General features: G+C 55.4%; 1 protein-coding gene across 4 annotated transcripts in view; it reads left to right on the forward strand.

Annotated features, from left to right (window-relative positions):
• The window catches only part of WSCD1 (WSC domain containing 1), a 46,912-nt gene extending 21,242 nt beyond the window's left edge, over positions 1-25,670 (forward strand). For all 4 annotated transcript variants that reach the window (XM_070482511.1, XM_044745482.2, XM_070482512.1 and 1 more), the window contains 5 exons: positions 1,361-1,482; positions 14,219-14,378; positions 15,441-15,605; positions 18,329-18,529; positions 20,860-25,670. In XM_070482511.1, coding sequence (XP_070338612.1) covers positions 1,361-1,482; positions 14,219-14,378; positions 15,441-15,605; positions 18,329-18,529; positions 20,860-21,212 — 1,001 coding nt within the window. In that variant the 3' untranslated portion in view covers positions 21,213-25,670. The remainder of the gene's footprint in view (positions 1-1,360; positions 1,483-14,218; positions 14,379-15,440; positions 15,606-18,328; positions 18,530-20,859) is intronic.
• The last annotated feature ends 251 nt before the right edge of the window (positions 25,671-25,921 follow it).

The raw sequence follows: 25,921 nt of genomic DNA on the forward strand, positions 1-25,921 counted from the left end.
GCTGTTATGTAGGTGAGGAAATGGAGAGTCTCTGAGTCATGACACACGCAAGTTTCAGAGCGAGTCACTGGCAGTGCCAGGACTTGACCCCAGGCCATTAGGATGTGCAGCCTGGACTGTGTTCCCAGCACCCGGCTGCTTTCCTTCTGTGCCCTAATAGGCCCGTGCCCTGACAGGCCCGTGCCCTAACGTCCAGACCAGTGGTGCTGTGGTCCATCGGATGGGCTTCCACATCCCAGGCTTGGTCCGGCTTTGCCGTTTTGCATGCAGAGAGCCCTCCCGCCGTGGAACCCTGATGGGGCTGCGTCTCCCACAACCCGCTCTCTGCCCTGGCTTTGGGGTAAGGGCCTGGGAGGTGGCTTGTGCTGGGCTCACGGAATTCCTTCCTGTCCTGTGGCATCATTGGCCCGAAAAGAACAAAATATCCAGATAGACTGGGCTGTGGTCCTCAGCCAGCTGTACTGGGGTGGGACAGACACCCGGGAGATAGGCTCTGGGGCACATGGCAAGGGAGGGTGACCAGGATAGGCTGGGCACAGGGACTGTGGCTGCTGAGAGGATTTCTGCTGCTGGGCAAGAGGTGTGGCAGGTGGAGACAGCTGGGCGAGATGCTGAGCCTCAGGAGATGCTGTTAAAAAGAGCATGGGATGTGAATCAGGATGCCACCTAGAGAAACTCTGATGAGTCTGGAAGAAATATGAGCAGTTGGTACTGGAACATTGCAGAAGGTTGGTTCACCACCCAGGAAGCCAACTAGGGAGCTGGACTTCTCCACCAGGGGTCTGGAGAACAGCTTGGCACGAGGCTTCCTTTGTAACACCGGCTTGAGAAGTATTCCTAGAATTTGGGTAGGAGTTTAAGACCAGAGAGAAAGCAAAGCAGTGGTGTGACTCGAGGGCACTGTGAGACGGAACGTGGCAGGATTTCAGATTCCCCAGCCTACTTTTCTTCTCATGCCTGTGTGGGGAGGACATAGGATTTTCTAGAATATCAGCCTCTCAGGTCACCTAGTGCAGAATCTGGCACATAATAGATGCATAATCCCAATTTATTGAAGGAAGGAAGGATGGATAGGTGAATGAACACTGCCCCTTGAGAGCTGGTGGGAGAAGAGAGATCTGAGCTGAACAGTTTCAGCCACGTGGCCCCTGGGTGACCGTAGTTCTGGGGCCTGGTATCTCCAGGGAGCTTGGCTTAACCACACCCCATCCAGGGCAGTTTGCACTCTCTAATTTGAAATCTACCCCTGCTGAGTATATTTACACCTGTTTTGGGATTTGAAGCTACTGTTTTCCCTTGGGACGGACACCAACAACTGTGGACACCACTTCTCACCAGAAACCCATTTCCCTCCCCACAGGGAGGACCGTCACGTACCGAGGGTGCTTCAAGCTGCCAGAGAATGTCACGCACGCCTTCCCCGACTCGCTGACACAGGCCAACGTGACCGTAGAGATGTGCTCGGGATTTTGTTCCCAGAAAGTAAGACCAGTTATAATTTCACAATGCTGTCCTTGAACCATCCAGCATGTGCTGTGGTCTCAGCGAGGGGACAAGTGCCTGTGCTGGGCTGCAGACGTCCCCTCTCAGAGCCTGGGTGGGAGCCGGGGAGAGAGGTGTGACACCACCCACCGTGCCGGCGGGGAGCCTGGCACTAACGCTGGCGGTCCGAGGCCAGGTGGGGAATTGTCGGCGGAGGTTGTAAAGCTGAAAGGATCGTGTCTTTCCCGCCGTGAGCTCTTGGCACAAGTGTCAGATGTTAAATTGACTTGGTTTGGAGGCAGGAAGATGCTGGCTCGGGACTTGGGGAGAGCTGATGGATTTTCTGTTATTTGCGCTGTCAGCGTCAGGCGGTGAATCGGACTTCAGAGGCCGGAGTCACATGTGCACCTCCGCTGCAGCCTGCGCTGAGGAGTGGAGCGTGACTGTGCAAGGGCTGGGCTGGGCACCAAAGGCCACTGTCCCTGCATGTTCATGGGAAAAGTTGGGGTCGAGGCCAGGTGGGGCTTGCAAAAGGCAGGAGCAGGGGAGTGTGAAGTGAAGCTGCTGAGACCCATCCGGCCGGCCAAAGAACACTGAGAGCTGAGGCTGGCGTCCAGCGGTCTGCAAGTTGGGCTGGCTGCTGTGGCCCTAGAGATGGCCCGAGGTGCCAGGAGGCTAGGGTTTGGGGCTGCTCCTCTGTGCTGCGGTTCAGTAGTCTTGTGGGACTGTGACACCGGCAGTGTGGCAGAATGGGGCTAGGAGAGAGGAGCGTCTTGGCGATGATGAGGATGACGATGGGACGATGGGTGTCAACGCTAGCTAATGTGTATTGACCATTTATTCTGTGCCAGGGACCGTGCCGAGCGCTTGACACACATTAGCCCGTTTGATCCTCGTAACAATCCTTCAGGATAGGTGATGTGATTGTCTGCAGTTTGCAGGTGAGGAAACTGAGGCAGAGAGAGCTTGAGCATTCTGCCTGAGGTCACACAGCTAGTGGGTGGTGGAGCCAGGATTTGAGCTCAGTCTTGCTCCCGTCGGCTGGCGGTGTGAAGAGGGCAGGACGTGGGCTCAAGGAAAGCAGATGTGCTCGGACATCAAGGAGCACACCCTCCCCTGTCCCCCACCCACCCAGGGAGCTGCTGCCCTCTGCTTCCGTGTTCGCAGCCCTCTTGGGATGCTTCCCTGCGAGGTGAGGCCGTTCACTTGCTCTTTTGTCTTGCACAAGTGCAGCCTTTGAACTGGCTCCCTTGCATCTCCAGCTTTTCCGAAGCCACTGCCAAGGATGTCTTGGACGTCAGGCCTCACGAGACACGATGCAGTGAGCCGAGAAGACAGTCTGTTGATTCGCAGACATCTGGCCTGGGGCCCCCTTCTCCCCCCTCCCCCCGTGGGAGCAGAGCCGTGGGTAGAGACAGCAGGGACACCTGCTCACGCACGCACGCAAGGCAGCGAGCCGCTCTCTCAGGGCTTGCTTCCCACCCGCAGTCAGAGCTGCTCCCTGGAGAGCCCCCCACTGGAATCAGAGGACAGGCTGACGGCAGGCCTCCTCAGCCAGCAAACTTGGGGGTGTTGTCCTGTGTGCTGGGTGCTGTGCTGGGGACCTTCCCGCTGGGGGTCTGCTTTAATCCTCCCAGTGCTCAGTGAGGGGGGATCTCTGATCTGTGCTCGCTGCAGAAGCAGGTGCCGGTCTGCAGAAGTGAGAGCATTCGCACGCAGGCACCGAGGGGGAGGCCGGCTTGACAGCCCGCTCCTGACACCACGTCCAGGGGCTTTTTATGTTGCTGCCTCTCCATGTGACATCCGGGGGGCAGGGAAGGGGACCGGCGGGTGAGTGTGTGAGGAGGAGACAGGAGAGATGAGAAGAAATTAGAGTAATGGAGTGGGACAGGCAGTGCATCCTGGCTGTGTGGGCTTCTAAATTATTTTTTAGTAGATGATATGCTCACATGGAACACAATAAAAAGACCCCAGAGGTGGAGAGGGCAGAGGCTTCCTCTGGTCCCTGGGCCTCACCCTCAGTGTCCTTCCTTGGAGGCAGTTGATGGTCCTGACTTCCTGCATCCACTTTCAGATTCCATAAATATTCCAGCCATTGTTTTTTTACAAAGTCATGATTCCCTTACAAACCCCACAGATGGTAGTGAGCTACGCATACCACCCTGCCCTGGACTCTTTCCCCTTAGCAGTCTGTCTTAGAGATCGCTGCCTATCGGCACAGAGCACCTTCCGTTCTTTTATTCCATTACATGGATGTGCTATGATTTATGTAACCAGTCCCCTGCTGGTAAGCATTTAGGTTGTTTCCAGTCTTTTGCTTTTACAAACAAGGCTGTGATGGCTATCCTTGTAGGGAGGTCACTTGGCATCCGTGGATCTGTAAGATAGGATTCCTAGGACATCCTGGGTCTAAGGCTGTGTCGTCATCGTCATGTTGGCAAACTTTGCCGTATTGCCCTTAGCAAAGGTTACAGAATTTTACACCCCACCACTGATGCCAGAAAGGGAACAGGGCTCCCTTGTGACTCTTGTTTTGGGGAGGGTGGCTTCAAAGCAGCATCCTAGATAGATGTCCCAGTGTTCTGGGGGCGCCTCCTCTTGGGCAGCCCACGAGTGCTCAGAGAATTCTGCCTTGTGGTTCCAGACATCGATTTTAAAGACATAAAACTCTTCAACATCTGTTTTCAGCCTTTCTTCCTGTTTACTGGCACAAATCCAGGTCGCTGCAGTTTGCACTGGAGCATGTGCCAAAAGGCAGTGCGGGCTCTCAGCATCCTGCGCCATCTTGCCCCTTAGCACCTTCCATGCTTCCTTTCGTGACCTGTTTCAAGGACAAGTTACCCGCCCGCCTCTGGCCAGTGCTGCCATGAATTGTCCGGGTCAGAAGGAGGATGAAAGGGCATCCAGGTGCTCAGAAATGACATTTGCTCTCAGGGTGCCTGGGCGCTGGCATCTGTGTTGAGGCTGTTTGTGATCCAGCCTCCCCTGTATTGTCGGATGGGGCTGGGAGGATGGGCATTTCCTCGGGTCCCATTGTTCAGAGGCACAGAATTTTGCAGCTGTGAGGAGCAGAGTCATCATTTCCAGCTTTAAAGTTGAAAGCGGGTCTTAGCAGGACAGACTGAGTGGGGTGTGGCCAGACACATGTGCTAACCCTTCCGGGGGTGCCCGCAGAGCACAGCTATGGGGGAGACGCAGCCCCACTCAGGAGGCAGAGCTCACAGCTGGGGAGGGGCTGCGACAGGAGCTGGGCGCCTCTGACCCTCGGTGGAGTAGGGTCAGCGTCTGGTGGGGATGAAAGAGGTTCGGAGGGATGCTGAGGGAAGAGGACTGCCATTTTTTGGAAAGGTTGGAGCTGGAGGACGCGGGGCAGAATCAACAGACAGATGAGGGGCGTGAGGTGGGCATCGTGAGACTAGGCAGCTGCTGAGCAGGAGCAAGGTGGCAGGAGAGCAGCCTGGCTTGCCCCACGTGGAGGCCACATGGTGTGGTATGGAAGTAGGCGGAGCAAGTGGCAATGGGCCTTGGATGCTTGCCTCAAAGTCCAGGCATTTTTCGGTAGGTGAGAGGGAGCTGCTGACGGCGTGGCAGGCAGGGGTGGGATGCCTCGTAGCTAGAGGAAGGATGCTCTGGAGTGAGGTGTCCTCTGTGGATCCCTTTGAGAGACAGCAGGCCTCAGGGTGACCTGTGACCTGGCTCTGGAGTGAGAGATTCTGGGTCAGGCAACGACGATGCCCCAGACGTCGCGCATCCAGGGAAAACCACCATCCAGCCGACAGAGTGAGTCTTTGGCTCCCAGGCTGTCGTTACATTCTCCCTCACCTCCCGCTGTGGATGTCGAGGTGACTTGGACTCACCCCTCTGCGCGGCCCCCGTCAGCTCTCGGCTCTGCAGTTTCCTGGTGTGGGCTCTGCCGGGGCTCTGACTTCGCTCTGAAGCAGGGTCTGCCAACCTTGCAACTCTTGCCATTTTGGGTCAGAGAAGTGTTTTAGGATCTGTGTGTGCATTCTAGCATATTTAGCAGCATCCCTGGCCCCCACCCACTACATGCCGATAGCACCTCCTCCCTCAGTTGTGACAACCCAGACTGTCTCCAAACATGGCCACATGTCCACATGTCCCCTGCAGGACAGTATCACCCCCCCCCCAACCCCGCCTGGTGGAGAGCCACTGCCCTAGGGGGCCTGCTTGAAGGTGTCAGCTTAGCAAGGCCCGAGCATGGCCCACCTTCCCCAGGGGTCTGAATCCTGGTGAACGATTGTCTTTTCCAACTCTTTGGTGAGGATGAGGAAGCAAATTTTGCCTCTGGCGTGGAGGTCTGGTGGATGCAGGATCGGTTGGAAGTTCTGCCAAGCCAGGCCTCCCCTGCAGGGGCCTCTTTGCAGGCATGATTTTTCTTTCTCCTCTCCTGGATGTTGGGGGTGGGTGAAAGAGATGAATTCGGGTGTCTGGCTGTACTTTCCTGTCTGAAGTGCCGAGCGCTTTCTCTCCAGAAGGGCCCGGGGCACCGAGGCTGCAGGGCTGTCCCAGGGGCAGCTTCGTCTCATCCTAATTTGGCAGAAAGATAAGCTCAAATGTCCTGTGATGTGGTTACATTATGCCACAGCCATCCAGTGGACTGTAATACAGCCGCTGAAAATGTTTTCAAAGACTTTTATGATGGAAAATGCTCAGAGCAAAATGTTAAATGGGGCAGAACAAAATCCACGGGTGGGGCTGGGGGCTTAATTTGGGCCGCCTGGGCTGTGGGGCTGGGAGCAGCAGATGCAAGAGGTGGGGCTTGAAAGCAGGAAAAGAGGGGGAGCCCTCTCTGCCGTGCCCCCATTTTGAGCACCATCTGAGGTTCATTTGTGGCCCCAGATAAAAATCTCTACCATTTTTCGCTAGCTAGTTGAAATGGGTTTAGGGAGCTCCAAGAGTGTAGTTTGACAGAAAAAGAACATTTGAGGCACTATCAGCATCTTAACGATCTGACCCTCTGCCAGCAAGAGGGACTTGACCAATGTAATGTGTGTTTAAACACTGTAAAATGATCTCGTCTAATTTTCTGTGATCGTATTGGAGATGGAAGGAACCCTGCTGGTTCTCGGTGCTCCAGATCCCGTCACCTCCCGCATTTGGGCAGAAGGAGAGAATGAGAGGGAGGGGAGCTTAGCTATTGGCATTGCTACCAATTCGGATCTGGGGTAGTTAATTTTGAGGCCTGATATCGTGAGCAAGCGGATAGATGGTTTGTGGGAGCGTGCGTTCCCGCCATGGGGCTGATGAGTGAAACCGAACACCGTCTGCCAACTGGTTACAAACCTGTGAAGCTTCAGCAGCTATTACGCCTTGTGAGCCGAGGTCTGTTCTCCCAGCAGCTGCTGATGGTCCTCAGAGGGAGAGGACTAAGGAGGAAGAGAGGGGTCACCCTTTCTGCCTGCCCTCTGTTAGCCTCTTCTGAGTGTATCAGTTCTTCAACCAGAATGGCAATCACCTGGCTGTTTTCCCACTGACATTTCTTCTAAGGGTTTGTCTTGGGCCATTTAAAGGTGGCTCTGACCCAGCCACCTGTTCTCTGCTAGGGGCTGCTCTGGCTAAGCCACCGGGATCCCCATACATGCGCCGGATCCCAGGTGGACTCATCGCCTCCATGGGGCACACAGTCTCACATCTTCGCCAAGGGCTGGGTCTGTAAGAGTCTGGGTTTGGTGAGCTACTGTCTTGATCTTAAGAATTTTTCTCTTTGCCCAAACGCTGTCCAGTCACATCGTGACTGACAGGCTTCAGTTTTGGATTTCTTAGAAAAATTCCGTGGTAAACCTGTCGATGTTATACTGTGTGTGTGTCTTTAAAGATCATTGATTGTTTTGGGGGTAGGGGTGGTTACAAAGGTCATACATAGCTATTTTAGAAAACTTTGAAAATTTGGAGATGAAAAAATAAAATTAGAACTCACTTACAACTTTACCAGAGAAAGTCAGAGAAAACAACTAGTAACATTTTACACCCTTTTGGTCTTTTATTGTAGGTGTGTGTATGGAGTTTGTGTTTTAAAAATTGAATCTTTCCTTCCGTTTGTTCCCATTTCTCATCTAATGTGTCGTGAACTTTCCCTTGGCCGTGCTGTGCCCTTCATGGCTACAAGGCATTCCATCCTCTCCTGGCGGACGTTTAGGCAGTTTCTGTTTTTTTCTTTGCTTTTGTAAACAATGCTGCCATGAAGATCCTTGAAGGTAAACGTTTGAGCATGTTCATGATTATTTCCTTGGGCTATACAGTCAGATGTGGAATTGCTGGGGCCGAGGATACGTGCATTTCATATGTGCTCTTTTGAGACTTTTGGCCCATTTTGAGCAGTGAGTCACTACCCTTATCATCCTGAGGCTGGTAGACAGGTGCCTTTTAGTCATAGTGATCTGGGTACGTACCCGGCTCTGCCACTTTCTCGTTTCGTGAATCTGGCCAAATCACACAGCCCGAGCCTCGGGGTCCTCGTCTGCTGGATGGGATCGGCGGAGGGGGAAACGCCTCACCAGACGGTGCGGAGGACTCGGTGACTTTGGGGACGTGGAAGAGTTTTGTGATGTGGGTGTCTCTTGAGTACCGAATATTCCAGATGCTGCTTATGATGATCATTATTATTCAGCTTCCCTTTGCTGCGTGTGGGATGTTTGAGAAACTGCCTAAGACGAGGCGTTGGTCCTCTCCCAGGTCAGCAGGAATCTAGGCACCTGGGACCCCGAGGGTTTAGTGGCTCCTAGCCACGTGGTGTGTCGTGGACTCTTCTCTTCAATGCATGTTGGGCTTTGATGGAGTGGGTGCTGCGTGGGGCTGGGTGAGTAGGTCTGCTGTCTGGGGACTCGGGTCTGCGAGAGCCATCACCCACAGGGATATCCTGTAGGGCCTCCTGGGCACATTCTGACACTTGCCCCAAACAATCTTGAGGCAGCACCTTTGAGTCTGGACACATGGAAGGAGGCTGGTGAGTCAGCTCTTCACATGGAGAAGAGTAGAGATAGAGGGACGGCCCAAAGCCCCCACCCGACCCCATGCTCTGAGCCTCCCCCAGACTCGGACCAGCCAAGTTGCTGAGTGTCTGCTGTCAACAGGCACCCCACAGGTATTTCATTCCATACACAAATCCCCCTTTCAGATGGAGACATCAAGACTCAGTCCATCTAAGTTTAGACTCACACCGGCTCACTCCAGCCCTTAACCATTAAGCTGTGCCCCTTTTACCGATGATAAAACCAAAGCTCAGAGATGCTCGAGAGCTCGTCAACAGCTGTAGCCTGACGATGAGCCTTGCGCTGGTTCCACTTGCCCGTAGCTGCCTCTCCCAACCTCACAGCCCCCGACTCTGCAGTCAGACTCCAGGGCCATCAGCTGAGAGGGAAACACGCTCTCAGTTACAGGATTCGTGGATGGGTTTGCCCTCAGCCTGACACTTGCCCCAAAGCAAAAGGCAACCCCTTTATCCCTCATCCCTGCAGCCACCTATATGGGCATCTTTCCTTTCTGTGTCTTGAATGTCCACGTCCGCCTCTGGAGTAAAGGGAACTGCCCTGGAGGCAAGAGGCTGGTTGGAGCTAGCCTCCGTGCTGGTTCGCAGATTTCCTCAAAAATCCACCCCATTCGTCTGTTTGCCTCCAGGGACGTGAGTGTGGTGTCTGCCAAAGCTCTGGACTGTGAGTCCAGGAGGCTGGCTTCTGTTCCCACTCACCCTGATGGCCTGAGGTCTTGGGTTGCTTGCCACTTGCCTTTGAGACTCAGTTTCCCCTTCTGAAACCTGAAGTTCTCATCTCTGAAATTCCTGTAATTCAGTGTAATCCGGGAGACCCTGAGAAAGGTGCTCAAGGAGGAACGAAGATGGAGGGAGATGAGGCCCAGATGGGCTGGTTTGCTAAAGGCCTTGCTCCTCGCCTGTGCGAACATCCGCTTCTTGACCCCTTGGCCACAACCAAGCCTTTGCTTGTGGATCCCCGCCACCTGGGGTGCCCAGCCCTTGCTGTGTCATGGCTCCAGGCTGGATGCCTGCTACACTGCGGGCCAGCTCCTGGACACCCAGGCTCAGCTGTAGATGAAGGATGCGGACCAGGATGTGTACCCACCTGCCCTTGGACACAGGCTGAGCTGGCTCCCCTCATTAACCCCTCATCTGTTTGATGGAAACAGTCCCACACCTGTGTTCTCGCTGTCTCTCTGCCTTGCTTTCTCTGATCATTTTCTCCTTTCTCTCTCTCTCTCTCTCTCACTGAAGCTTGGGGTGGGGGTAGGAGGAGCGAGGAAGTTGGCAGAGAGATAAGATTCATCAATATTTAATTTTTATGGAAATCATGTCCTAGAAATCCCCAAGGGTCTGAAAATTGTTCTGTTTTCAGAATCCAGTGATGTCGCCGAGGCGGTTATGTTGTAAATAAAACCACATTACTGTCTACAGCTCTCCCTTCGCTCTGCAAACACCCAGCAACTTGACAGTTTAATCCAGTCAAGGAAGCAAAAAGGTTCAGGTCACTGGTGGGGGCAGCCTGTCCCCAGCCCTGGGATAGAGGACGGTGTGGCGGCAGCAGCAGCTGCGCTGGTACAGCCGGGGAGGGAGACTGCCAGCCCGCCCCGAGTAGAGGGGCTGTGCAGGTGGAATTTCCGTCTCTGAACAGGAACCCCAGGACAGCAGAGCCCCTGGGGGTCCTGAGGTTGGGGAGGGACTGCTTCAATGTGGAGGGCTTTCTTCTCCTCCCTCGTGGCTAGGGTGCACATGACCAACAGAAGGCTCGTGCCCAAGTCTGTTGCCAACAACTTTGTGGGGAGTTGGGATCTGGAAAGGATATTCATTCATTCATTCATTTATTCATCCATCAAACATTCATTAAGCATCCGCCATGTTCTAGATGCTCTTCCAGGGTCTGAGAATGCTTCAAGGCACCCCAGACATACAAAACTCCCTGCTCACATGCTCGTGGATAGAGGCAGACAATAAACCAGGTAAATAAGTCAAATAGATAGTACGTTGATGGGTGGCAAGTGCTGTGGAGAAAAATGAAGCAGAAACCTTAGGTATTTACCCATGAGGAATGAAGATATGTATCCACTGAAAGTCTTGTGCAAGAATGTTCGTAGTGGCTTCGTTCACCTTGTTCATAACAGAGAAAAACCAGAAACAGCCCAGGTGTCCATCGAGTGAATGCATCCACGAATTGGTATATCCACTCGTGGAATACTACTCAGCAATAAAAAAGAACCATCAACCGACACATAAAATGACATGGGTGGATTTAGCAATAATTTTCCTGAATGAAGGGAACCAGACACACAAAAATGTGCACATGGTGATTCTATTTATAGGACATTCTAGAACAGACCAAACCAATCTGTGGTGATAGAAATCAGAGCATCGGTGCTTGGGGGAGGGGTGGCTGAGGGGGCCAAGGAATCTCTGGAGTGGGGGGAATTGCCGTGTGCCTTGATGTGCGGTCACCAGAGCGACTGAGGGTCAGCCTTCCATGGCAGCAATGACTCCTCAGTGAAACAAAGTCAGGAAGCCCAGCAAGGGAATAGGGTGTACCCATGAAGGTGGGAGGGGTGTTGCAGCTTCACATGGGGTGGCCAGAGAAGGCCTCACGGAGGAGGTGACTTGAAGAATGTGAGGGAGAAAGCCAGGAGGGTATCTGGGGGGAGAACATTCCAGACAGAGGGCACAGCAAGTGCAAAGGCCCTGAGGTGGGGGTGCGGCCATCACAGCATACCCCAGACTGCTGGGGGGCTTAAACAACGGAAGTTTATTTTCTTGCCATTCTGGAGGCCACAAGGCCGAAATCAAGGTGTCGGCAGTGTTGGTTTGTTTGAGGCCTGTCTCTTTGGCTGGCACGTGGTCGTCCTTTCCCGGTGTCTTCACACAGTCACCCTCAGTCCCTGTGTGTCTGTGTCCTCATCTCTTCATATGACAACACTAGTCACTTCGACTTGGAGCTGACCCTGATGGCCCCATTCTAACTTCACTGCCTCTTTGAAGCGCCGTCTCCAAATACTGTCACCTTCTGAGGTCTGGGGGTTAGGACTTCAGCATAGGAATTGCAGGGATCACCGTGCAGCCCCGTCAGCCAGTGGGGACAGAAGCATGGGGACACAGACGGGTGCTGTTCCGACTGAGGGTCAGGACACAGATTCTGCTTTCTGCTGCCGAATGGCGGGGGCACAGGCGGGGGACATCTAGCCGGAGACACTGATGGCACGTGCCAGCCTTTTGTCCACCCCCTTCCAAGTCCGGTTGCCTCGGCTCTGCACTGTGACAGTGGCCCGGGCCAGGGCTGGATCCTCCCTATGGCCCTGACTGGGCCGGCAGCTGTGGAGGAGGATGTGGCTGGTGCCAGGGTTGGGGCCCACAGTGGCCGCAGAGTCCTCAGAGTCATTCTGTCCTTTATGTGTGTGATCAGAGCAAAGGGCCGCAGTGCTGACTGGGAGGGCTTCAGACCTCGGCTGCACCCTGAGCTTTGGGGCCTGCGACGGGGAGCCTCAGGGAGGAATTTTAGGAGTGGAACTCTCAGGTCCTCTGCGTGTCAGCTACGTGCTCTGGGGCCAGCCTCTAGTACAGTTAAAGGTCTTAAGAGGTAGGAATAGGGGCCACCTACTATGTGCTGGGCACTGGCCTGGGCCCTTGCCATGCATTTCCTCCCAGCACTCTGTGGGGTGGACATTATTGCCCCCATGGTGCAGATGAGAAAATCAAGGCTCAGAGAGGGCAATGGCTTGCCCACGGTCACACAGGTATTGAACCATGGCACTGGGATTTGAGTTCAGATCTGTTGGATTATAAACCTGGTGCTGCTTCTCCCTCACAGTGCTTCCTCCCTGGTCTCTCCATGGACCCCCAGAGCAGCTGCCTACCCCCATCCTCCATCCCTGGAGAAATCCGAGTCTCAGACCTCCTCCAGGACAGGTGTGGGGAGAGAGGTCCTGGTCTCACATGAGGAAGTTAGTGAGAGGGCTCCGCCTCCTCCAGGCAGACCGCCTGGTGGAACATGTCCATTTTATAGATGGAGGCACCAAGGTTCCAAAAGGGGAGTGGCTTGCTTGCAGTCCCATGAGTTGTTTAAGAATTTTTCCAGTGCAAAAGGGAACTCTGAGCACTAGAAGCAGATAGCGTGTGTGTGTGTGTGTGTGTGTGTAACATGTGTGGTGTGAGAGGGGCGTGGGCCTGGTCCCTGGCGACATTCCTAGCAGAGGCGAAGCTGCCCCGAAGCCTTGAAGAAGGACGAGGAGGCGGGAGAGGTTTCCTGGGGGCTGTGAGGCATCTGGGAGAGAAGCTGGCCTTGCTTAAGTGGGGGGGCAGCGTCTCCTCCCACTCCCTCCTATGGCCCCTCCCCTCCCCCAGGCTCTGCCTCACCCTCCCTCGACTGGGACGCCATCTATTGACTTTTCTGAGATCTGAGATCCCTGGCTCTGCCAAGCCCGGCTCGGGAAGCCCTCTTGATTTTCTCTTATTTATTTATTTATTTATGAGATTTTGCTGTGGGCAAAAAATAAAAGGTCTGAGCAGCGTTCCCCTTAGCAGCGAGAAGTTTTCTCCACCCACGGGCTCACTGCCGCGCACAGGCTCGTAGACTCCGCTCCCATCTCTCCACGCTCCAGGGGGGCTCACATCTCCTATCAGCAAGATGCAGGGACAGGCAGAGATGAAATGGGGTTAAGTGTTCGCCCTAGTTCCTGGTATATAGTAGATGCTTGAAAGATAGGTGTGGGGGAGGGGCGGGGGAGGTTTTGAGCAGCCGTGGCTGATGCCCATGGGCGTAAGGGGCTGAGGGTGTTCTGTTCTCCGTGAGAGCACCTGCCGCGTGCCAGGCCCAGCCCTGGGCTGTTTGGACCCTTCTCATCTGGTCTCATAACAAACGTGCAAGGTGGATTTTGTTACCTTTGTTCAATGGTGAAATTCAGCAACGTTCAGCACCTTGCCCAAAGTTACCCGGCCTGTGACCCCGAATTCACATCCAGGCCTTCCGGACTTCAGCGCCCCAGTCTCTCCACTGTGCGGTGCAGCCTCCCCAGAGGGGAACAGGAGACTGCCAGGGGCGGGTTTGGTCCCCGGAGCACGGCGCCTGCCCTCCCCTCAACCTGGCAGGGCCCCTGTTCTCAGGAGGCCCCCATCGGGCTGAGCGCCTTGGAGGGATTAAGATCTGCTCCTGCCCACCCCTCCCGTCTTGGAGAGATGGCTGTGTGGGATCTGTCACGGGCCCTGTGCCCCGCCCTGCAGGAGGACTTCAGGCACAAGAATCGGGTTGGGTCCCTTTCCCAGGAGGGCCAGAGAGAATTCCAGACCCGAGGAGGGGCTCGCAGTCTGTGGTTAAAGATGTGACCCGTTGAGCCCGAGCTGCCCTGTGTGGGCTCCTTCTGACCCACGCACACGTTCACTCTCGCGGGTGCCGGTTCCCTCCCCGGCACTGCTGACGACCTCCTAGACGTCTGGAAGTCCAGTTCCAGCCCCTGCTCCTTGCCCTCTGCACCTGGCTCACCCCTCTGCCACGGCTCCGCTCATGCTGGGCTGGCTGTTGACTTGTCACCAGCCAGCTGTGAGCTGCTGGAGGGCAGAAGTCACGTCTCCTTGAGCTTTGTCTCCCCTGGGTTTGGGCACAGAGCCCGGCGCTGGAAGGATGGGCAGACATCCCTGTTGATCCCATGCAGGCGGCAGTCCATGCCACATGTCCGTCCCGGCACCTGAGCTGCGTTCACCCGAGATGCTTCTGTGTCTCTCCTTCCCTGGCAGGAGTTTCCCTTGGCCGTCCTCAGGGGCTGGCAGTGCTACTGTGCTTACCCCACGCCCCAGTTCAGCCTGCGGGATGCCGTGGACGGCTCGCTGTGTGGCCAGGAGCCCGAGGCACAGAGCCTGGCAGAGTACTGCGAGGTCTACCAGACACCTGTGCAAGGTGAGTTCTGGCCCCGAGGCGGACAAGGCATGCAGGGCCCTCCTCCCTGTGTCCGCCACTGGTTCTGGCATTTGGTCTGGGGGTTTGGAGATGCTAGCCATGGCTGGGTGTGCAGCCCTGGGGTGGGGAGGGCCTCTGTGTGAAAACCCTGGCATCTTGGTGGCTGGCCTCATCTTGGGATAATGGGAAGGAAGAGGCCTCCACCATCCCTGGGGGCTGGACACAGGATGCAGGGCTAAGCGTGAAGAGCACCTGACCTTTATCTGAGTCTCTCTGGGGATGAAGGTGGTTTCAGAAAGAGACGAAGAGCAAAGAGGCAGAGACCAGAGGGATAGCCATGGCCAGATTGTGGGTCAGGTGGCACAGGAGCCCAGTGGCCACAGGGGCCTCCCCAAGCCGGCCCAGGACATGGGGACTAGTACGGCTCCTGGGCTGTGCCCAGGCCCCAGCATCTCCCTTGTCTGTGTCAAGTCTACCTGAGTTGACCTTAGTTGCTGATGAGAGGAAGAGCATGTGGGGAGGGATGTTGGCACCTTTATCAAGGCCCTCCTGTGACCCAGCACAGCCCTGGGGGCTTTGGGGCTTTCACGAGATGATTTCATGTACTCCTTGCAGCAGCCCTGGGGGGAGGGAAGATGAGGCCCAGAGAGGTTACTGGCCAGGAATTAGCCCGGCCCTGGTTCGTTGTTGGCTGTACCTGGTATGTGGCATTGGTCAGCGCAGCCCCGCCCCATCCCTCCTCTCCTGCAGAGACTGGAGTTATCCATACCATGCTGGGAGCCTGGGTTCAGCTGTGGCGGTGGAGACAAAGGGGTGCTGATTGGTACCCCTCCCCTACAGTGGGGGATGGGAGGCCTCGTGGTCACTGGGGCTTTCTCTGGCCAGCCACACACCTGTACAGCGAAGGTCCAGGTGGCAAATCCCCTCCCCTCGTTGGGCCTCAGTGTGCCCATCTATTAAGTGGGAGTCTCGGACTGGCAGTTCTTGTGGAGGGGAGTCTGGCGGTGAGTCTGGGAGTCACAATGGGGCCGAGTGACCCTGAGGCGACTTCTGGACTTTCAGACACCCGGTGCACAGACAGAAGGTTCCTGCCCACCAAGTCCAAAGTGTTCGTGGCTCTGTCGAGCTTCCCGGGAGCCGGGAACACGTGGGCTCGGCACCTCATCGAGCATGCCACCGGCTTCTACACAGGCAGCTACTACTTTGACGGGACTCTCTACAACAAAGGTGAGTAAGGGCCACGGGGGGGAAGGTGGCTCCCGGAGGCCGGACTGTCGCCAGGCTCCCTGGAGCACCAGAGTGCTGCTTCTCAGACTCGAGTGTGCATAAGAACCTCCCAGGGGGCTTGTTAAATTCAGCACGGATTCCTGGGCCCCCCCAAGTATCCAATTCAGTTGATCTAAGATGGGGCCTGGGAATTGGCATTTCTAACAAGCTCCCAGCTGATGCTGAGGCAGCCAGCCCCGGGGCTCCACTTTGGGCGATAAGTCACAAAGGAGTGCCTGTTCCAGATTCAAAGGGAGAGCCTGGTAGCTGGAATTCCCCCTCTATAAACATCTCTTGAATTTTCCTTCACTTCCTAAACCCTTGATGATTAGATGAGATCAACTTCATCTGCTCATCTTTTTTTTTTTTTTAATTTATTTTTTTGGAGGCAAGGAGTAGCTTATAAAAATGCTATTTTTAAAAATAGGTGCAAAAATCTTCCAGAGTTTTATGATTTCTAATCTTCCCCTTGTAGAAATAACAGGCCTCATTATGCCAAGTCAATGAACTTAAATGGCTCCAGTCTGCATGCTGTTTAAGAACGAAGAACCTCAGACAAGTCAAGGGGGATCTAAATTTGGCAAAATATTTCTCCATTGTCGAGTGTTACAACATTTTGTCGGGGTTTCTTAATTAGATTTTGGTTTAGGGAAACATGATAGTATCAGTGACGTCGTAGAGAAAACGGAAACCTCCTGAGCCTGGCAGTGGCTCCTGGAATCACCATGGCAATCTTGGTCTGGTTGGGAAGGAGCCGAGGGTGTCCACATAAGCAGCCCCTTCGTCCTTGGGAAGTTGTGGGCACCGGCAGGTGGAGGGGCCGGATGAACCATGTGGTTCTGCCCGCTCTGGCCTGGTCCCCTGGGAACCACCCACTGTGGGCAGGTCACGGTTACCCACCGTGTTCATCTAGAAGGCCTTTACCCTGTTCACACAGCTGCCTGATTTGTTCTACAAATGGCTCAATGGCCCAATGACTCAAATATCTGGGTACATAAGGGTTGATACTGCTTCAGAATGGCTTTAGAGACACCCCGTGCATCTTGGAGCCCATGGGACTGGTTAGATGTAGCCACCGGCCTCAGAGCAGTGACACACACACATGCACAATTCACAAGGCAGCTCCAGTGCCAAAATGGTGAACCTGTCGTGGGTGAACGTGCTCTGAGTTACAAGGAAAGGTGGCTGCTGTTGACACTGGCTGAGGCAGCGTGAGATGCCCCCTGGGTCTCAGGGTGTCAGAGACCAGATCTCAAGTTTGCTCAGCCCATGGTTGGACTCTTCCTTCCCTGGAACTTCCCAGCTGTTTGACAGAAGGAATCAAAGCTGAGACTTTTGGAGTTTGGCCCCTGGCAGGGATGAGTTTGAAACGTGTTGAGCCTCATCAGGTAAACCCAGATTTCCAGGTTGAAAAGAGGCTTACGTTTTCCAGCTATCAACAAATCCCTCACTTCTCTGGTGGATACAAATGCCTCCCAGCCATTCATGAAGGGGCGCACATAGTAGGACTCATGTTTCCAAGAGCCCTAGATAAGCTCATGCACGTTCATGGAGCATGTCCCCTGAGCTGGCTGCCATGGGCTACATTGGGATGTGGCCAGGAGACGAGATCCAGGGGACTTCTTTCCAGGAAGCCTTCAACGACATCCCCGTGCTTGGTTCCCCCGACTCTGTCCCCATAGCTTCTATGCTCTGATTATACTTGTGCTGTTCCCCTGTAGACTGTAAGCTTAAGTCAGGGTCTGAGTCTCACCCCTTTATCCCCGACATAAAGTCCAACACAGAATGAGCGCACAATTATGTTGTTGATAAACGTGTGACTCTGTGGATGGATGGGTAGAGTCTGGCTTCTCAACCAGTTGTCATTCGGGTTCTGAGCACCCAGTGCTGGCCCAAGGGCCCTGGAAGAAGGCAGGCCCCCAGAGAGGTTGGTCAATGGGAGCAGGGCTCCGTTCATAGAAACTGGGCCCTGGGTTCCACAGGGCTGGGCTCAATATTGTGGAGACTTTGGCCAGACCTGTTCTGGGTCCAAGGTTGTGAATCTCCATAGATGCAGGGTGGGGCCCTGTCAGAGGACTGTGGCATGCTCAGGGGATGGGGCTACAGCTCCTTACACAGGCCTTGAGACTGCTGATGGGGCTTCTGCCCCCACTGTGGGGGGTGAATGGGAGCCGGGGCCTCATAGGGACACACAAAACTATGTGGAGAGAGCCCTGGCTCTGTTGCTGTGTGATCTTGGGCAAGTTACACACCCTCTCTGAGCCTCAGTCTCTTCATCTGGCTGTGCCTGCATGGTTATTTGTGATGCTTGTGTGAAAGTGGCAATAAAGATGCCCAAACACATGTATCTCCAATGTCTAGAGACAGGGCATGGTCAGGCCCTCTGCCTCCTGTCTCCTGGGGGTCTGCAGGGGGTGCCCCATCTCCTTTCTCTTGCAGACACCATCTTTCCCCACTCCTGGACACCTCCTCCTCTCACTTTCTCTTGGGCAGGGATCAGGCCTGTGGAGCCATCCACAGGCCCTCCCAGCACCTTCTCTGTGCCATCCATGGGCCTCTCTTCTGCCCTTAATATCAGCTTTCCCTCAGGGACCCGTGTTAGTCTTCAGATCTGTGTGCTGCCATGGCGGTGGGGGCCCCACGGTGCCTTCCTGCAAAGGGGCCCTCTCCTTTCTCCCGGGCAGGGTTCAAGGGTGAGAAGGACCACTGGCGGAGCCGGCGCACCATCTGTGTGAAGACCCACGAGAGTGGTAGGAGGGAGATCGAGATGTTCGACTCGGCCATCCTGCTGATCCGGAACCCGTACAGGTCCCTGGTGGCCGAATTCAACAGGAAATGCGCCGGGCACCTGGGCTACGCGGCTGATCGCAACTGGAAGAGCAAAGGTGAACAGAAGGGCCAGTGGGGGGTCCTGTCAGTGCGGGCAGGGTGCCCATCAGGATGCAGGGTCCTCGTGGGGACTGGATGCTCCTCTGCCTGGGTTTGCACTCACCTCTTCCTCTTTCCCCCCGTGTCCGCCAGGTCACACATGCCATGGTGTTTTACATGGGATCCCGGGGGAGGGGGGATCTACACCCCTTTTCTGTTCCTGCTTATACCCGGGAGCTCACCCGGAGCTATGGGAAGACCCCAAGCCCTGAGTTTGCACTCCTCTGCCTCCATGACCAGGCTCCTCCTTTATAAAACGAGGTAAAAACCTACCCCTCCTGGGGGAGTCAGGGATCAATGAGATCACGGATGTGCCCAGTTGATGGTCAGCGCTCAGCATGTCAGTCCCCTCCTGAGCGGCTGCTCATGGACACTTCACTGTGTCCTGGAGGGGAACCGCCTTCAGCCCCACTTTCCGGAGGAGACCAGGACGTGGCTGTGTGGCTGGTCCAGGCAGCCTGGGTGGACGGTGGCAGAGCTAGCACTGAAACCCGATGTGTTAGTCAGCTTGCGCTGCTGTGACAGAATCCCGTAAACGTGCAGAATGTGTCCCTCACGGTTCTGGAGGCTGGGGAGTCCAGGACCAAGGTGCCGGCCTATTTGGCTCCCAGTGAGGACTATTCCTGGCTGCGGAAGGCCACTTCCTCACCGTGTCCTCGCGGGCCTTCCCCGTGGACGTGTGTGCAGAGAGCAGAAGTGAGCTGTCTAGAGGGGCAGTGGTCCCATTAGGAAGCCCCCACCCTGAGGCCCTATCCAGCCCTGATTACCTCGCCAACCCCATCTCCAGATACCATCATGGTTTCTTCAACATATGGATTTGGGTGAGGGACACATTCAGTCCATAACGCCTGAATTTTCTGATTCTGGGTCAAATTGGCTTGTTCCCCACTGCAACTTTATTCACGGAGTCAGTCAGCCAACACACACTTAGTGAAGTCCTACTGTGTGCCAGCCCCTGAGCAAGGCACCAGGGGCCCGGGCTAAGGGGTCACAGCCTCTGCCTTCAAGGCACGCACTCTGGGCAATGAATTAAAGAGAGAAATTCAGGGTACTGAGTGATATAAAATTGTCAGTCAGGATTAAAGCTGTGCCCAGTAGGGTGGGTGGCTTGCTGAGACGTGGGGCCCTAGGCCAGGCAGCCTTGTGCTTCTGTCTCTGCATGAGTCTGGGTCAGCTGAGGCTAACTGGTGTTCTCCCCTGTCCCCATCAACCCCCACTAGATCAGCGCCCCCCAGCCAGCCCTGTCCCCCTGCTGACTCCCCTTTAGGTTGCGGACAGGCTGGACTCTGATCCCCCCTCAGCTCCTTACGGATGAGCCGCATACCTTGGCTTCTGAGCCTCAATTTTCTCATCTTAAAAACCTAGGTGGTCCCCATCTCATAGGGCGGTTGTGAGGATGAGAGAAAGTGAACACTCCCACAGCCTTTGAAGTGTCTTGACAGCCCAATTATGGAAACTAGTTTTGTTGGGGTGATTCTTGACACTTGCACCTTCCCCCCGGCCAGAAAAAAAACCTAATTTCTTAATTTTCTGGAAAAGAAGTCTTATGGAGTAGATTACCTGCAGAAGTTTGCAGCTGCCCCCGTCTGCAGCTTCATTTTATGTCCTACTGCCCAGCAGTGTCACAGGTTCAAACTGGCAGTCACAGCCGCCAGAAACAATAATCATCAATCAGGCACCGCATCCACTTAGCTTCCTGGGAGGACCCGGGACAGGAAATCAGGGCTGTGCAACATCTTCCTCTCACTGGGAGGCCAGCAGCTCCCGCACACGTCCTGCTTGGCCCTCGTCACCCACACCAGACGTGCATAGTTGTCAGAAACAAGATCAAAGTGAACGAGGGTCATCGCGACAGAGATGCCCTGCCTCAGTTTCCCTCCCTTCTGTAACACGGCTGTGTCATTCAGCATGACCCAGCGCCAGCTCCCCCCACCAGGTACAGTCCCGAAGGTCACGGAATTCCTGGCACACGGGAGAGAAGCCGTTGTTGGGACTCTCAGTCCACATTTGTCTGAACTTGGTGTGTTTCCAAGGAAACTGCTGGGGAAAGGCCGCCTGAAGGTCACGTCTCCCTGGCTGGCTTGGGACTCTCAGAGCCCAGCTTGACGTTAACCCTTATTCATATAGGTCACCAAGAGGGTCTTCCTCCGTGGGGAATTTGGGCAGATTGGCCCTGGGTGGTGGGCAATGGAAAATGCTGGCCGCTTCCCTATCCTGAGCATCCGGAGGGCCCGCAGCCCTGCCAGGGCCGGGTCCTGATGTGGCGCCCCTTCTGTCCCCACCCCAGAGTGGCCAGACTTCGTCAACAGCTACGCGTCGTGGTGGTCCTCGCACGTCCTGGACTGGCTCAGGTACGGCAAGCGGCTGCTGGTCGTGCACTACGAGGAGCTGCGGCACAGCCTGGTGCCCACGCTGCGCAAGATGGTGGGCTTCCTCAATGTGTCCGTGAGCGAGGAGCGGCTGCTCTGCGTGGAGAACAACAAGGAGGGCAGCTTCCGGCGGCACGGCCGGCGCCCTCATGACCCCGAGCCCTTCACCCCGGAGATGAAGGACTTGATCAATGGCTACATCCGGACAGTGGACAAGGCCCTGCGTGACCACAACTGGGCTGGGCTGCCCAGGGAGTACGTGCCCAGATGATAGGCCCCAGCCGCTCTGCCCACCCCGCCGAGAGCCGGCCACCCCCACGGGCTGCGCACGCGCTCGCTGGGACACACGGCTGCTTGTGCCACCCGCAGGGAGGCCTGCCCGGGTTCTGCGTCCCTCATGCGCAGGGAGACCCGGACACAAGCCTTTAGGCCACCCAGGCAGACACGATGTTGTGGGACAGACACCCACAAGCTCTCACAGACACGCTTAGACCGCCACTCCATGCTCACAGTGCCTGTTTTGATGCGCCCAAGCTGCCACGCAGGGTGCACCAGCCAATCCCAGACTTGCAGACACAGGCACGCAGATGCCAGGTTCTGCATTGCCGGAGGCTGTCTGTCTGTTTCACACACATACGCACACATGTGCACCTCAGGCTCCTGTTTCCTGGAGTTTCCTGTTTCCAGCCCCAGGCTCGGACTCACCTGTCAGGGGCCTTGGTGCAGGATGCCGGGCAGGGGGCCACTTGTGCTGTGAGCCGCAGACCTCGGCAGGGCAGTGGGCGCAGACTGTGGCTGCTGGGCCGTGCAGCTCTGACCGCCTGCCTGCTGTCCCATAAATAGGGGCCGTGTGATGACCAGGCACCACAGCTCTGCGGCTCCACCTCCCCCTTCTCTGCGGGTGGGCTGAGCGGAGCCCCCAATACACTCACCGACCTCAGGACCCCCTGCAAGTTCTGTGCACCCCCCGCCGCCCCTTCCAACATGAATCCTCCTTGGAGTGGGGCCTCCTTGCCTGGCTTTTTCCTCTATGGTCCCCAGAAAAGCTGGAAATTTGCGCCATGCCCCAGAAGCAGGGTGTGAGGGCAAGAGGACAGTGGGACAGGGAAGGGCTGGGCCTCCAGGGGAGCCCTGGACCCGATGCCAGCAGGAGGGACCTTGGGTGGGCCTGGGGAGACCCAGGAGGGATGGGTCTTGGGGACCATTGGGGATGGTTGCCCCACCATTTTGACAGTCCCCTGCTCTTTGTGGGTTGCCCCCTGGGGTCATGAGGAAGGGGCGCTGCATGGCCCATCCACATGCCTCCCCCCCACCGCCGGGGCGAGGCTGTGGCTGCAGCTTCTGCCTGACCTCCCTGGTGGCCGGTGGCTGAGCTCTCTCTGACCCTCTGTTATTCACCCTGCCGCTTCCTGTCCTGGGCCTCTTTGCCACACTCTCTGTCTGTTTCTGTGAGGCTGACATCTTCCCCACTTGTTCATCCATTTCCTCAACAAAAATGGAAGGGCGCTCACAGATGCTGATGCCAGCAGTGTGCTGGCCTTGGCCTTGGCCTTGGGGAGAAGATGGATAGGAAGGCCCCCTCCCCCACCCCCAGCTCACAGTTTGGGAGGGGGAGGAGGGGTTGTCACAAATGGGAGTGAGAAACGCAGTAGCAGAGGAGCGTGTGTGCTGTGGCTGCTCCCGGCGGGTCAGCCCCTATGCCTGCGGTCTTCAGGGAACGCATCACGGTGGCTTTGAACTGGTCTTGAGGCATCTGTAGGAATTATCCCAGCAGAGCAGAGGGGAAGGGTAATTGAGGCAGAGAGAACAGCATGTGCAAAGGCTCAGAGGCTTGGAAAACGCTGGTGTGCTTTGCAAAACAGGTGAATGGGGTGTGGGACGTGTGTGTCTCTCTGAGTCTATGCAGTGGTGGGGGGGGGAGTGGGTGAATGAGGTCAGAGGTGGGGACACAAAAAGGGACTGTCCTTAGAGCCACTCAGTGCTCAGCTGAGAGGGGCAGCGGTGCTGATGTTAATTACCCTCTCTGGTCACCCTTCATTACACATCTTGGGCTCTGGAAGGAGGCAGTGGAGACCAGGGGGCATAGGTCTGGAGGTGGAGGTGGACCCAGGAGTACAGCCCAGGGCGGTCAAGACACAGGGAGGGCCATGGAGAGCTCGGGTGCACCCTGACCCCTGTGAAGGGGAGGGAGGTGGGCCAGCCTGAACTTGGACAGCTCTGAGCCCTCTGCAGCCTCTCCAAGCCTAGGGTAACCTGGCTGGGCCCCCTGGTCTGACCTCCCCTCAGCCTGAGCCAAGCTGCATTGGGAGGAGAAGCCAGGGTGAGGAGTTTGGGAAAAGCGGGCATGGAAGGGCCCTGACCTCTGTTCCCTGGCCGGCGATGGGGAGGGCAGACAGGGCTGGAGGGCCTGGTGGAGCCGCCCTTCCTCAGAGGGAACCCTCCCCAGCCTTCGGCTTTGCCAATGAGAGTACTTGAGCTGTGTGCTCCTGGTGGCCTCCAGGTCCTTCCTGAGGTTCCCCCACACCCACTGCTGCTGAGGCTGTTTAGACCCATCCACAGCATCACTCGGCTCAGCCCAAAGCTGGAAACACCAGGGTCTTTGTAAACGTTTGTTGGCTCAGCGTGGCTCCGAGGTCAAGTCTGTGAAGGCTTCTGATGGGGCTGTTTCTCCCAAGTTGTGGGAGCAGTTGAGACCCTCCAGGAGTTCCACACTGGCATGGAAGGGGTCCCAGCTGGTACCTGCCTCCCAGAGCAAACCTAGTCTCAAAGGAGGCGGCAGACCAACTGGTGGAGGACAGGGACGCTGGCCGCCTCCTGAGACTGGCTCCTGGGCTGGCCTCACTCTCCCTGGCCACCTAGACATCTTCAGGGAGAAGACTCAGAAGCTGTGGAGGCTGGGAAGGAGAGAGGTGTGGCCAGGGGACCCACTGGGAGGGACCACAGCTGGGGTTTGGCCCCCAGGGCCCCCCACCCAGGAGTCAGGAAAGCAACAGCGCCAGCCGGTTCCTCCTGGTGCTTGGGTGGGTCCATTCCCTGCTGCCAGGTATGAGAGACCTCCTCTCCTTCCAGGTGGAGTGCCATCTGCCCCGATGGCCTTGGAGTTTCCTGTGCACTGTAGCCGGGCATGCAGATGAGCAGAATGATGGGGTCAGGGTGTATCCCGGCCATGCTGAGTCAGTCCAAACAGCAAGGCACCTGACACTAGGCAGGTGCTCCTGGCTGTTGGCTGAGCAAGGAGATGCAAGGCCCTGCCCACTGCTGCTGGTTCTCAGCAGCCGTCCTCAGGCATGCCTCTGGGAGAGCAACTCGGAAGCGCAGGAAGGGGATCTGTCTGTCCTTTTGGGAAAGTCCGTTTGTCTCTGTCCAAGTTAGGTCTCATTGATAGCTCTCAGCTTCTCAGTAGAGAGGCTGCTGTCCAACCAGCCAAGGAGTAAACATGGATGCGTATTTAGGGGAGAAGTATGGCAAATGCTTTAGGAACCAATCAGAAGAGAACAGTGAAACCCTGTCTGCAGATTCCAACGTTAATAGCAAGGCTGTGGAGTTCCACAAACCTGTGTTAAAACATGTAATTTTCATGGATTTCATCTCCCGTTGTAGATCAATTTGGAAAAACCAAAATATATAATTTTAAAAAACTGTAAAACACATTCTGATAATCCCAGTGATGTGTAAATGAGAGAGAAGAATAGACAGGCTTCCAGACCCTGGGAAGAAAGCTGCTTAATTATGTGAGCATCTTATACTGAAGTCTCTTGCCGCTAAAATTAGATTGTGAGTGCATGAATATGCGATAATGTTTGCACACCAGAATGCATTTTTTTTTCCGTAAAAGTAGCGGGAGCTACTTGGTTCTTAGGGGGCCCCAAGAGAGAAGGTGGAAGTACTGGGGTTGATCTTTGTGGCTGCAAGAACTCTTGGGCATAGGCTCATTTTATTCGACTGGAAACTCATTGGAGGTGGTTGAAATGGAATGCCTCCGAGGTGGTTCATTCAGGTTTAGGGAGAAATTGATTGGTCTGAACCCACATTGATCACCACTCAGTTTGGGCGAATTGGCCTGAACAAGGTTTAAGTAGAAGAGAGAGTGGATATAATATAGGGTCTGCAGATGGAAGGGCTGGATTGTGGTCCCAGCTCTGCTCTGCTGTGGTCTTGGACAAGGCCTTTCCCTCTCTGGTCTCCATTTCCCATCTATAGATAAGGGATGTGATGGATGTTGTTGGTTGCATTCCCAATGTTCATCCCCCACTTCCTTTCCCGCAGCTCCTGATTTCTGTTTGGGGATTTTATGATCTGGCTGAACTGACTCAGTCGTCACTTCAAGGGGTAAAGCATGACCTGGGCTAAGCCAACAGCACATTCCATCTCTCTGGCTACAGTGATTGGTTCAGACATGGTGGCTTCAGACATGGTCATGTGAGCCAAGGTGGTGCAGCCAGAGGGAATTTCAAGACTTTTTCCAGGAATGTTGGGTAGGGACTCTTTTTATCCCCCCTGCTGGATGTGAAAGCGGAGCTGGGTAATCCTAGGTGTTGATCGGGGCTGCCTTGGGACCATGGAGGGGAACCACTCTCAGCATGAAGCTACACTGCTGAAGGAAGAGTCAAGAGGCAGAAAGAAGCCAGGTCCTTGAAGACGTTAAGTACAGGATCAAGCTTTGCCTGCAACTGGCCCTACCTCTGGATGGTTTTGTTACATGAGCCAATAAATTCCCTTTATTGTTTAAGTTGGGCTGAATTGGGTTTTTGTTACTTACAGCCCAGAGCCGTGTCCAAAGGGCTTGGATTGAAAGGCCCTGGAGCTCCGACATCCTCTGTCTCTGTGGCTGATGTAGGCAAAGACTGAGACTCAGACCAGTATGAGCTGGTAGGATTGGGAAGCTGTTTTCTAAAAGGAATGAGGCTGGGTATGAAATGCTCAATAGGAAGCTATGCTCAGTCAGCCAGAACAAGTAGCATTTGTAAGTCAGTACACAAT

Source organism: Equus asinus, chromosome 13, assembly GCF_041296235.1.
Source record: "Equus asinus isolate D_3611 breed Donkey chromosome 13, EquAss-T2T_v2, whole genome shotgun sequence".
NCBI lineage: Eukaryota > Metazoa > Chordata > Mammalia > Perissodactyla > Equidae > Equus > Equus asinus.